This window comes from Paramacrobiotus metropolitanus, unplaced genomic scaffold (assembly GCF_019649055.1).
Source record: "Paramacrobiotus metropolitanus isolate TYO unplaced genomic scaffold, Prichtersi_v1.0 Parri_scaffold0000021, whole genome shotgun sequence".
NCBI lineage: Eukaryota > Metazoa > Tardigrada > Eutardigrada > Parachela > Macrobiotidae > Paramacrobiotus > Paramacrobiotus metropolitanus.
In genome coordinates, this window is record NW_026570241.1 from 1,084,269 (window position 1) to 1,095,041 (window position 10,773).

The following is a 10,773-nucleotide window of genomic DNA, read 5'->3' on the forward strand; positions in this document are numbered from 1 at the left end:
ATGGAACCTATCACTAAAAAACCCAGACTGGAGACGGCAGATGTCGACAACCAAAACGCGGGAAGCAAGGAGTGCAAGTTAGGTCCCAGTATTGTTGACCCTAGGCCTAAATCTCAGTTAGGAAATGAAAATCTCCTAAAACATCTTGATAACGACGATGAGGATGTCGCCATCGTATTTGTCAAGCGCGACCCCGAAGCCGTCATCCGCAATATGTTGGTACGTGTTGTCATTGGGAACTATGTGCAGTGTGCGCTGCGCGGAGCCGTTCAGGACCTGCTGCCCGATGCTGCTTATTTCCAAAATGGACTGATTCCAGTGATTAATGAATATACCATAGTAGTGCCGGACGGCATCGAGACGTTGGCTGCTCATTCCGTCCTGCTGACAGCGCTTAATCCCGGAGTACCATTGAACTGGAAATCAACGGCCAAGAGCATGACGGTGGATCAGCTGCATATGGCGGCGTCGTATTTCAACATCAGTGCCGACAAACTTGGTAAGGCCTTGGCTCGGTACAACAGACACCTTTCGTATCACCTGATAGCGAAGCTCTGGTATGATATAAGCATTATTACCGGTGCGAACTGATGCGAAAAATATGGACCCTACTCTGGCAAAATTGTAAAAACTTAATGCGACGAGGGGATATATGTATTTCCAGTTCATCGTTCTCTCTGAATATTAGCAAGAGCCATTTGGGTGTTCGTACTTATGCTACATATTATATAGTGCAATGTATTACGTACACTCGAACGTGCACAAGGGTATTTGTTAGTGTAAATGTAATGATAACACGGATTACGAAAAAAAATTAAAAACGATTTGATCGTGGCAATAGTACTACTGTCTCACTAATATTGCTGCTGTGCTGCATTTTTTATACAGATCTTACCTTGTTAGATAGTGGCTAATGCTGTAGTACCACTGTATCGCTAGGGTAGTATTGCCGCTGTGCTGTATTTTTTTATACGGATCTTTCATTTGATTAAGTACTCTGTAGTAAGCCCTCGCTAACTCGCTAAACTCTAAGCTGGCTAATGCGCTGCCACGTTTTACATAACAACTTTATGACTGCTCTTGAACTCAACAGGACTACCACCGCCAAAGTCCAAGAATGACATTAATTGTGAAGGCACCCATATGGACAAAGCAGCTGAGCCTTCCAGTCCATCGAAAAAACCAGTTGACAACGCGCAGTTTGACTCCAGTGACGATATTGGAAACTCTGAAGACAAACACCCCGACGACAACGATGACACTAATGACCCTGGCGATAATTACAATGGAAGTCAAAATTGTCTTACATTCGGTCTGGGACCGAATGACCAATAAAAATAAATGGCCAGGACCAAATGACCAATAAACAGAAAACGCGCAAGAATACGAACACTTGTTCCTGGCGCATTTCCCAACGAAAACCATCAAGCGATATCTCAAACGAAAGACAAAAAAATTTCTCAAGAATTTCGATACCAAAATGGTCATCCTTTATGAGATCTAAGAGAAAATCGAGCCATTTTGGTTTGTCGTAGACAAAGCACACGATTTCTGTGTGAAAACTGAAACACAAACCGCGGATGCAAATCCTATGCTATGTCTACGAGAAACTTTAGATGCCTCGATTATCTCTTAGATCTTGTAAAGAACAACTTCTTTGGTATAAAAATTTTTGAAATTGTTTTCTCGTTCGTTTGAGATATCGGTCGATGGTTTTCGTTGGGAAATGCGCAAGGTGAAAGTGTAAATGAGCAGGCCGACGGCCAGTCAAAAACTTGGCTGTTTGGTACAGAAAAGCCAAAGTTCACTTCGGTTACATTTCGGCCGCACATTCACTTAGTTTCTCACTTCTTCGGCACTACCTTTTTACACTTCTTAGGTTTCTTACTTAGGTTCTTAGGTTTCTTAGGGTTCTGGTTAGGTTTGGTTATTTTAGGTATTTTAGGTTTTCTTAGGCTTTGGTTATTTGTTATTTTTAGATCTTCTTAGGTTTCTTAGGTATTCTCAGATTTCTAGGTTTGTTAGGTTATTTAGGTATTTTAGGTTTCCTTAGGTATTCTTGGGTATTCTTTCTTTTTAGGTTTCTGAGTTATTTTTAGACATATCTAGGTTTCGTAGGTCATTCCTATTTTTTCTTAGGTTTCTTGGATTTGTTTGTGTGGGTTTTCTTGGGTTTCCTAGCCTTCGCCCTCGTGACGGTTGCCTTCAGGCATTCGTCCATGTTTTCTCCGTCTTCTTAAGGTAATGCGGATCATTTGTCGTTTTAAGCTTTTTTGGAAGGTTTCGCCTTGTGTCTGCTATATTGGGTTGTGTATTAATGCTGGCGATAAAGATTTCTCAATTTTGTTTAATTTTTAAAAGTTGCACGATGGGATGGCAAATTTTTAATGCAAGGCCATTTTTTAACCCTTTTTAGGATTTAAGTTTCCGACAAATTTTATATCGAAAGTAACGTTTTCTCTTAAATCTATCCAAAATTGGCTACGGCCGAAATGTATTGTGGCCGAAGTGATCGGCGGCCGAACTGAGTGACGGCCGAAGTGATTGGCGGCCGAAGTGAATGGCGGCCGAAAAACTTTGGCCGAAATGAACGCGGCCGAAATGAAAACGGCCGAAGTGATCGGTAGCCACAGAAAAGGGCTTGGTTGCGCGCGTTTTGTGATTACATAAGTGTAAGACAATTTTGTCGTCCACTGTACAGTGTTAGTGAATCTGAATCTGATGGAGAAGATAATAATGCTCAGCTGTCTGGTGATGCTCCAACGAAACCGTACAATGAAATACAGGATCAATTCCACTCCTATTCTCAAACAGCAGATTTTTTGGACCTTCCTTTCGGGCAGATTTTGACGCTACTGAGGAAGGGATTTTTGGCAGTGCAATCGGAGAAGGAAGTGTATCAGGTACATACCGTATATAAAAATAGACATCTCTAGTCAGCCAGTGCGAAGAATCGTAGTTCATACTAATTATGCAGCTGGTAATACTCGTACCATACTTCAAAGTATACATTTTTCTCAAGTTTTTTTAAGTGCTTGTTCGCGGTTCAACAGCCACATATGTACATGGCTATTCGTTATTTTTTAGGCAGTAATGGAGTGGTGTAATCATCGGTACCCGGCGCGCTGGAAAGAGCGCATACTGGCACCGTTGTTGGCCGAGATTCGTTGGGATTTGATAACGGATACCCTGCAGCAGGGAATTTCAGCGTCAGATAATCCATTACGTAAAGTGTTGTCTGAACTAAAAGAGGCAGTAATGCTGAAATCGCGTCGTCAGGTCACAGCTGCTCCACGACAACGCCATTTTGCCGAAACCGTTTACGTCTTCCATGCCGACCGGAACCAGGTTAGCCTGCGTCGATTCGACTGGCGCAATAACACGCTATCCGACGACATAACGCTAAAAGGTCTTACCGCATCATCCACGTGCAAAGAACTGGGCCCGGCAATCGGAAATAAGCTGTGTTTCCGGGTTCAACGCGGTGATAAACTGCAGACCTTTCAGTACTGTCCCATCACGAAGAAAGTGCGCATTTTATATGACGAGCCATTGGACATGTTGGGATTAGGGCCAACAGTCTATTTAAACGGGCTGCTGTACCGTTGGGATTTTGAGAATGGCCAAAAGAAGAACAATTCGTGTACTTTCGATTTGGTATCTAAAGCAACTGTGAAAGGTCTCCGACTGCCGAAAGTCTTGAGGTAAGGAACATTATGCAGTATGCATGTAATTGAAAAATGGCTCCCTCGTTACTTACTTGAAAAACAGATATTAAATACTCAGTAATACCTACTTAAGGTGAATTTGTCTACACATTGTCATCGTTAATAAAAGTTTGAAAGATTGATTCCATCTGCATTTCAAGTTAGTTTACTTTTACTTTAAGTTTGCTGTAGCTAAAAACTTTTCCAGATTTGTGGAGTTTGACATTGTAGGTATTTCAATTTATTTGTGAGGCATAAAACTACAAATGCACTGTTCAATGTGAAAAACGTTAAAATACCATTATTTAGCGCCCTTTGCGCAGCTGGCAACAGCAGTACTCGGTAATGCAGATGTGGCTTTAAATTGTAGTGTTGTTTTTTCCTTAATGATTAAATTACTTACATTTCCTTACTAGGAAAGAAGCAGCATTCGATTGTTACGATGACAAATTGTATTACTGCGGTGGAATGCCTATCAGCGAAAAAGCTCACCCGGAAGCTGTATCGACAGTGGACATGTACGACGCCACAACCGGCCAGTGGACAGCACTGCCCAGCATGCTATTCGCGCGTCGCTGTTTTGCAGTGAAGGTCTTCAATGGGTACCTGTACGCGACGGGTGGAGCGTGTAATTCCAACAAAACCTTCCCTTATGCTATCCTACACACGTGCGAACGCCTAAAACTAAACAGTCCCAACGCAAAATGGCAGCGAGTGGCGGATCTGCAGTATTGGCGGTACCAGCATGCCATGTTTGTTGTTGATGACCGATTGTACGTCTGCGGAGGAAGGTTGCGGAGCGAGCAGGGTTTCGCAATGGAAAGATACGACGTGGAGGGAAATAAATGGGATAAGTTGCTTAAGGCGGATCGGTATCTGTTTGGAGCCATTTCTCAGTGCGTTACGATTACTCAGTGCTTCAAAGGTTAAGCATCGGGAGCAGCTTAGGTTTAAACATATTGTTAAAAGACTTCGTCATTGTGCTAGAATGGTTAAAGAATTCAACAGACACAGAAATTCCTTGCGTGTATTTGTTTTTAAGATACTGAGGAGGGTAATGATATGCACCGAGCAATAACAGAGCTGTTATCTGTGTTGCAAACAGGACCAAGCGGCAGCTATCACGCAGAACACCTGAAGCAGTCACTGAGCCCGACAGATTTTTTGTTTCATAGACTGTTAAACTGAATCACTTCTGTTTTGCACATTCGGAACGAAACCAAGCAAATAACATTCCAAAAGAATCAGAAAAAATTCACGAGATTTTGTATACTAAGTTATGATTCATGGTGCACACAAGTTATGGCCATTTATGTTTCTCGTAGACACAGCATAGAGTTTGTGCGTGGAACCCAACCGTTGATTCGAATTCTATGCTATGTCTACGAGAAACGCAAATGGCTATAACTTGTGTCCTGCACCATGGATCATTACTAGTTTAGTATCAAAAATCTTGTGAATTTTTTCTGATTCTTTTGGAATGTTATTTGCTTGGTTTCGTTCCCGAATGTGCAAAACAGAAGTGATTCAGTTTAGCATACAAGTCTATGGAAACAAAAATCTATCGGGCTCAGTGACTGCTTCAGGTGTTCTGCGTGATAGCACGGGCTGCCGTCTCTTGGTGGCTGGCCGTGTTGCACAGGCACGGTCACAGATAACGAGCTCTGTTACCCCTTGCTCGGGTGCATCGAGCTCATTTACCCCCTCCTCGTACAGTCAGTACAGTGCATTATGTGCATAGTATTGCAATTGCCAGTTAGATGAAGTTGTTATATACATGTACGCTGACATTTTTTTCCATACGCGAAATGGACTAACCTTGTTTAAACACTATTGTAGCAGTTGTAATTTTGTTGACGTGCCTGAATTGTAAACCGACATTACGGCAGCGTCTTGTTTCCGTTCTCCGTCATCATGAAGTGCTCACTGCTCACCCGAAAGCCAAAACTTTTGAACGAAGCCACGCAGATTTTGTACTATGAAAGCAGTGAATACCTAGATCGTACGTTTCAGGCTCGAAGATTTTATCAGGAGAAACTTAAAAACAACGAACAAAAAATGCAGGTATGTATGCGGACTGCAAAACGTACGATGTTACTGTACTGAGGAATTTTGATGACATTCAGTGCAAAACATGGCCATGACCTTTCAGAGCTTGATGGTATCCCAGATGAACCCATCGTTCGTAAAACCATGATTTAAGACCAGATCCGCACACTACAAAGTCTCCCCTTGAAACGTACTAATCACGATGCTACACAACGGAAAGAAGGTACAAACGTAATAATTAACCACACAAATCCAATGAACAAACTATTTCATGTGATGCTGTAGATCCCACTACGAGAATTTTTGTGACAACAAAAAAAACTACCTAATGATAGGTATCCTTACTTTCTACTCTTAACACGAACAACAAAATGTACAGTACTGAAAAAGAACACCTGCAAACTGTCAGCGCAGAGTCATGAGATGCAACACACACCCGTATAATCAATCCGCGTAACTTTCCACCATTACGGCGCAGTGCGAGAAGGCTTCGAAAATGAACTTATCCTGTTTGTCGAAGGCCTTCCATCTGCCCGTTGCCATATCGTAGCGCTCCATATCACAAGCCTGGTCTCCATCGTACAGGTAGCCACCGCACACATACAGCTGACTGTTGGCCACAAACATCGCGTGTTGGTACCGGCGGTCTCTTAAAGGGGACATCCTCTCCCATGTGGCGCCTTTAACACCCAGCTGCAGTCGTTCGCAACTATGCAAGATTTCGGTATCCGCATCGTGTATTTGTACGCCGCCCGTGGCGTACAGGTAGCCGTTGTAGACCTTGACGGCAAAGCACTTGCGAGCGTGCCGCATGTCCGGCAGCGAACGCCATTTGCCGCTTTTAGCGTCAAACACCTCCACAGTGGCGACGGGACGAAGGTTCTTCCCGTTAACCGATACTCCGCCGCAGTAGTAGAATTTTCCTTCATGACAGTCAAAGGCTGCATCCTTCCTGTTAATAAATTCTGAATAACTGAACTGTAATTAATCCAAAGTACAGTACCAAAGTGAAAATTATTCGACCGAAGCGTAGCCAAAGACCTATAAATTCAGGACCGACACAGAAATGGATACGTGTTCGGTACGGAAGTCCGTTGCGGAACTAACACCTATGATGTCACTGCAGCCGCCGTGCATGAAGTTACTGGTGGCTGCCATCACGTACCGCACCGGCACTATCTACGATTAAGCCAGTGTCTACATTGGGCTCAGTGCATTTGCTTCGGGGTTGCACTGGTTTGTATTTTCAACGATGTAATATACGAGATGTATATATGAGAAACAGTTTGAGGGAGTTACCATAAATCTGTTTTTCAATAACTCTAGCGCTTACTTACGTCTGATCTCGAACAACAGTACAAGTATTTCGTCTAATAAATAACACACTTTACGCTCCGGTCTGCCAATACCGTATCTGTATACGTCAACGTGCATTTGGTAGTAGATGTTTTATAAGCTAAAAACTTAACGTTGCAAAATTTTTTCAAACTAACCTGACTTTCTTCGGTAAGGCTACTTCTTTGTCTAACGATTCAAACTCCATGTCATAGATGCAGGAATTATTTTTCTCACGGGGATTCTGGAAATCCCATCGATACAGCATTCCATTCAAGTGTACCGTCGGACACAGTTCAGTCATGGTCAGCGGTTCATCCAGGATCCTCTGGACTTCCCTTGTGGTGGGGCTGAACAGATAGGTCACGAGCCTATCCTTACGCTCCACGCGAAACCACAGCGAACTGCCGATCAGCGGTCCGAATTCTTTATACGTAGACCACGGTGTAACATCCACTGGGAGGGCGACGTCATGCAGATTATTTGCTCGCCAGTCGTACCGGTGCAGAGCTACTTGGTTGCGGTCGGCAAAGAACAGATAAACGGTGTCGGAAATATGGCGCTGACGCGGCATGGCGGTAAGGACGCGTGGTTTGGGAAGAAGGAACGTCTGTAAATTGGTCAATACGGTGTGCAGCGCTCCCTCCGCCATCGAGATAGCCATCGGCAGGGCATCTAGCAGCAGATCCCAACGAATCTCGGCTAATAAAGCCGTCAGGACCTCTTCCGTGCAACGCTCGGGAGACCGGTGGCGACACCACTTCATCACAGCCTACAAGCAAGTTCTGAATTACTGTGCCTGCCCATCAAAATGCACACCATGTCTCTGCAGAGTGTTTTATACGAGTACTTTAAATTCTACCTTTAACGGGTTAGTACATACCACAATTTTACAATCTGCGATAATACCTCGTAACAATAATTTTACTGCACTCTCGAACCGGACAGACGTGTTTGCTAAGAAAAATTTTTTTTCAAATAGTACATGAACATTAAGGACTATCAGTCAATTACCTGATACAAATCCATTTCGGATGGGACGCGCAGGAAATCTGATTTAAGCAGCGTTAAAATCTGCTCCAAAGAAAGCTCCAGAAACTCGGGCGTGTTCTGGTAGGAGAAAAACTTATCCGGAATTCCATCGAGCGATACGATGGGTGCGGTGTTTGACACCACATCGGCCGCCGCTGCTTCCGGAGCTGCTGATTCCGGTGGATTGGGCAAGTCGCCAACAGAAGCCGTAGGCTGCGAAATATCAGGCTCCGGTACTGAGCTGGCGTGGACACCTTCATCGCTGAACGGCGCTGGGTGAAACCCTAACCAACAAAAGGCACAAAATGAAAGCTTCGGTAACCAGACCAACAGGCACGGTTCAACGCAGTCAAAACACTGTTTCAGTTCATAACGTTTTAATTAATGAGCATATATCAATCCAAGTAAACAATCCTGTAAGACAAACTGCTGGAAAATAAAACTGCACTGGCAGAAAAATAGTAAATATTAATCACACAATATTAACCCTTCCAGGCTGCTGTCCCAAAAAAACATTCATTTTCGAATCAAGATTTTCTGCGTAAAAGACCATGTTTCAATACGCACATTAAATACCTTCTATTTATACAGATAAATACACTCTTATTTTTCTTTACTGGAAAAGTTAAATAACATTAAAAAAATAGAAGTTCGTCTGTTAATCCGGCTGTACAGTCGTACATAAAACTGCCCATAAAATTTTTGCTGTGTTCATTTTCTTACCGATCTTTTCGGCATCGATCTTGAAGTATTCTGCTGCTTTCCGCAGCTCTTCCAGTGTCACACCCGTCACGCTGTCTGTGGACGTGCAGTCGAACGGGACATCTGGATTGAGAGCTATCAAGAGGAGCCTGTGGGAAGCCAACGGCTTAACATTCTCCGGTAGTTTAATCTGATACGAACTGCCGTCATTCGATCCACTGCAAAAGTATCCCGTGTCCGGTAACAGCGCCTGGATGTCCCTCCGCGTCGTGACTAGTTCGTGATTGCCACTGACAATGCGGACCGGCTGATCACGGATGATGTCCTCCGGCTCCTTTTTAACGAAGTCAATCAGGACGTCGTCCCCATCCGGAACTTGACGCTGGCTAGCGCTCTCCTCAGTCATCGGTTGAGGGTCTGCAACAACCTGCTCCAGATTCTCCGCAATGGGATGATCCGTATCCATCTTGGCTTTCTTGGCAGGTGGCTGGGAAGTGTTGTCTTCTTGCTCCACTGGTTCGATCGGAGGGAGCGGTGCCGTGCCAGCATTTTCCTTTTCAACAACTGTAACAGACGTCGGAAGCTCATCTCCACAATTTTCTCGTTTGATTCGTATGGCTGTGTTAACCGTGCCAGGAGATGCATCGACCGCTGTGTTCGGGTTTCCTGGCTGAACAGGATGTGGCAAGAAGAGCTGGTGGTCCAACGGTTCTTGCTTGACTTGCTCTTGTTGGCATCCAGTCGGCAGCCGTGGTGTCTGTGCCTCAGACGCACCACCTGGGTTCTTGAGAGGCACCCGAACTGCGTTTTCCTCAGGTTTTTCTTGCTTGATTCGAGCTGGCCCGGGGGACTCTAGCTTTATCGTAGGAGTTGCCATTACGAAGCGCAGCTCACGGCCAGCACGCACAATAATCGTACAGTTGTCTGGAGACTGCCGCTTCCCGATTGTTATCGGCTATTTGGTCGGATACAGTACCAGAACTACCTTACATAAATCAATAAACAATACCGTACATTAGTTATAATTTATAATGCTAGTATCGTCCCACGATTTACACGGGCCACAAAAATTAACAAGTTCGTGCTGGTCTCTTGCTGTAGTCTGCAATTCTGCAATGCGAATATTTACTGTACTGTACTGTGTTGTTGAGTCAACTTCAATGGCACGTTTTCGTACAGTAGTGACTAGTGAGTATCTAACTAAGGCTCTTTAAAGCGGATGCGACTCATAAGAGTATTGAAAGTACTTACTTCGCTGTAAAATTTCCGAGGATAGACTGGAGTTCATTGACATCGATGAATAGCATGGCAAAGAGTGTTGTACGAAAGCAGCTGTTTAATAGCCTGTTTCGTCCACACGGCAGAGAGATCGTTGTAAAATTTTAACACAGTTGGCGGTCTCAGTGAGTTTGTATTGTATCTGTATGGACAGTATGGTTATCAGCGCAAGTTGTGTTATAATATATTATTGATCTTTGTTGCCAAGACACAACAGCTCAGTTATCATAAAAATTAATTCTGCGGTACTGCGATCTTGCAGATACTAGTAAAGTACCTGATACCTGATGTCGTAATTAGTGTATTACAATTTACACTAATTACGACATCGGGTATCAGGTAGCTGCTAGATCATCGAATCAATTATAATCATAGATCATGATTTGATCAATTCTGCGACACTACGATTTAGCAGTTACCTGATACCCGATGTCGTAATTACTTACAATTAGTGAAATTACTCACTGCGGTATTTAATTAACAATAAAAAATAATTACTGTATTATTGTATGAACAGTACATACAGAGTACACAGCACAGAGAGCGGCAGTACAGTGCTGCACTGTACCGTGTTGTGTCAGCTTCCATAATATTGTACAATTAATCCATAATATATCCATATATCCATCCAATTAATCCATTTTTTATCCATAATATCTCTATTATTATT

General features: G+C 43.5%; 2 protein-coding genes across 4 annotated transcripts; one reads left to right on the plus strand and one right to left on the minus strand.

Moving 5' to 3' along the window:
• On the plus strand, window positions 1-4,748 carry LOC129586487 (kelch-like protein 17). Its single transcript, XM_055479748.1, has 4 exons — window positions 1-515; window positions 2,702-2,903; window positions 3,088-3,704; window positions 4,124-4,748. Exons 1-4 carry the CDS (start codon window positions 1-3, stop codon window positions 4,635-4,637), a joined length of 1,848 nt encoding a protein of 615 aa, XP_055335723.1. The 3' UTR covers window positions 4,638-4,748.
• A 1,090-nt stretch (window positions 4,749-5,838) lies between these two features.
• On the minus strand, window positions 5,839-10,222 carry LOC129586509 (uncharacterized). Of its 3 annotated transcripts, none has more exons than XM_055479781.1 (5): window positions 10,077-10,222; window positions 8,847-9,780; window positions 8,106-8,407; window positions 7,250-7,863; window positions 5,839-6,708 (listed from the first exon to the last, which is right to left on the minus strand). In XM_055479781.1, exons 2-5 carry the CDS (start codon window positions 9,700-9,702, stop codon window positions 6,201-6,203), a joined length of 2,280 nt encoding a protein of 759 aa, XP_055335756.1. In that variant the 5' UTR covers window positions 9,703-9,780; window positions 10,077-10,222; the 3' UTR covers window positions 5,839-6,200. The 3 variants fall into 3 exon arrangements, with proteins under 3 accessions (XP_055335756.1, XP_055335754.1, XP_055335755.1); XM_055479779.1 differs by having other exon boundaries at window positions 8,847-9,935; window positions 10,077-10,214; XM_055479780.1 differs by having other exon boundaries at window positions 8,847-9,810; window positions 10,077-10,199.
• Between the last annotated feature and the right edge of the window lie 551 nt (window positions 10,223-10,773).